Raw genomic sequence first — 1,843 nt, 5'->3', positions numbered from 1 at the left:
AAATCCTTTTGTTAATTTCATTGTTGCCAGGTATCCTGAGAGACTCATTGCACACAGATACCCTGAAAGCCTGCTCAAACTGTTAAACTACACAGAAGACCTGGTTATCTTTAACACCCTAATAACAATCCTCAAAGGACTCTGTCAACACCGAAGGTATATTCTTTTGTTCTATTCTTTTATTTGTCCCAGCTATTGGACTGTGTTTACCCTGGGCTCTACCTTTGAAGATTTAGTCAATCATAGACACAGGTGTGGCTGTGCTGTTAAGAAATTTGCTTCACAACCACATTGTTTCAGGTTCAGTCCTTGGCACCTTGGGCAAGTGTTTTTTACTCTAGTCCCAGGCCAACCAAAGCTTGGTGAGTACACGAGGTATATCTATAATAATAAAAGTGAAATTCTGTCTGTCTGGTACCCCTGTATCTCAGCTTACATTTGCTTTCCATAGACATAGTATATCCTTTTGGAATCAGGATGATCCTGGGATTGAAAATCTGCCCTTCATTTGGCTCTTGAACTGCCAGCACTGGGACTGGTAAGCTGGAGAGCTGTATCAGACCCCTGTTTGATTTCGCTTGACTTCTATGTCTGGATGCCCTTCCTCGTGGCAACTATTCCACAGAGTGTAGTGGATGCCTCTTATGTGCCACTAGCACTAACCACGACTACGATTTTGCTTGGCTTGATGTGTCCTCTGAGGCACAGCTAATTGCCAATATGTCTCGATCACTTGTCACCACCTTTGTGAAACCCAGCATCTGAAGATCAAGCCTTGCCTCCTTGTCTCATGAGGTTCCTGGGTCTATTTCTTCCACAGGTTTCTTCCTGTATGTATGTATGTATGTAGAAAGAAAGTAAGAGATCAAGAGAAGTGTTGCTCTGCTGTAAAACAACTTATCTTCTTCTGTGGTTCTACATTGAGAACTACAGTTGGCTGTCCAGAGCCAGTGGGACGCTAAGGGAACCATTATGTGGCTGCTTGACCTTCTTGAAGTAGTAGCTAAATCTCCATCGAATCATACCTTCCTGTCTCAAGCAAGGGAAGTGTTTATTAGATGTATAGTAATGTAGTTCAACATCCTTGTTCATAGATCTGCTCATTCAGAGCTGATTTAAGTGACTCACCAAACAAGGGCTGAGGAGTCAGTACACAAGACTTTTGACTCTGACAAAAATGAAGTAGATTGACATGTTTATTTTTTGAACCTGTGGAAGACACACGAGATGTCGAAATATCGTTCACTTGATAACAATGGCACTCTTCTTTTTTTTTTGCTTCTATATCTTCTGGAGGAGTTACCTCAATCTTATAAAATATTATTATTATTATTATTTATTATTATTGCCTTGGCACAGCTTCTAATGCTAGAGATGTACTACGGTGTCAGCATCTTCACTACCAGTGAACTAAGGTAATACCCCTTATTTTTCAAGCACCTTCCGGAGTATTCAAGTGGTTCCAAGTAGTGCTGTTTTCTGCAAATGCTCCACCCTCATTGCAGCCCCTATTTGTTCCATGTACTTCTCAAGATTTTTACTCACTGTTCCCAGGGCTCCAATAATTATTGGTACTACTACCACCTTTTTCATCGACCACAACTGCTTAACCTCCCAAGCTAACCTGTCATATCTATCGACTTTTCTTTCTTCCTTATTGCATACCTTGTTGTCAGCAGGGCATACTATATCTATGGTCCAGCATAGTTTGCTTTTTTTCTCAATTAAGACTATGTCTGGCTTATTATTATTATTATTATTATCATTATTATTATTATTATTATCATTATTATTATTGTTGTTATTATTATTATTATTATTATTATTATTATTATTATTATTA

General features: G+C 39.0%; 1 protein-coding gene across 2 annotated transcripts in view; it reads left to right on the top strand.

Annotated features, from left to right (window-relative positions):
* Positions 1 to 1,334, top strand: part of LOC106875569 (putative ATP-dependent RNA helicase TDRD12) — a 36,826-nt gene extending 35,492 nt beyond the window's left edge. Inside the window, exon 27 of one of the 2 annotated variants that reach the window (XM_014923774.2) lies at positions 31 to 1,334. In XM_014923774.2, coding sequence (XP_014779260.2) covers positions 31 to 451 — 421 coding nt within the window. In that variant the 3' untranslated portion in view covers positions 452 to 1,334. The remainder of the gene's footprint in view (positions 1 to 30) is intronic. The other variant, XM_052975116.1, reaches the window with a different exon arrangement.
* The last annotated feature ends 509 nt before the right edge of the window (positions 1,335 to 1,843 follow it).

This window comes from Octopus bimaculoides, chromosome 20 (genome assembly GCF_001194135.2).
Source record: "Octopus bimaculoides isolate UCB-OBI-ISO-001 chromosome 20, ASM119413v2, whole genome shotgun sequence".
Lineage (NCBI taxonomy): Eukaryota > Metazoa > Mollusca > Cephalopoda > Octopoda > Octopodidae > Octopus > Octopus bimaculoides.
The sequence above is the reverse complement of the archived record's forward strand: the minus strand, read 5'-3'. Positions and strand labels throughout refer to the sequence as shown.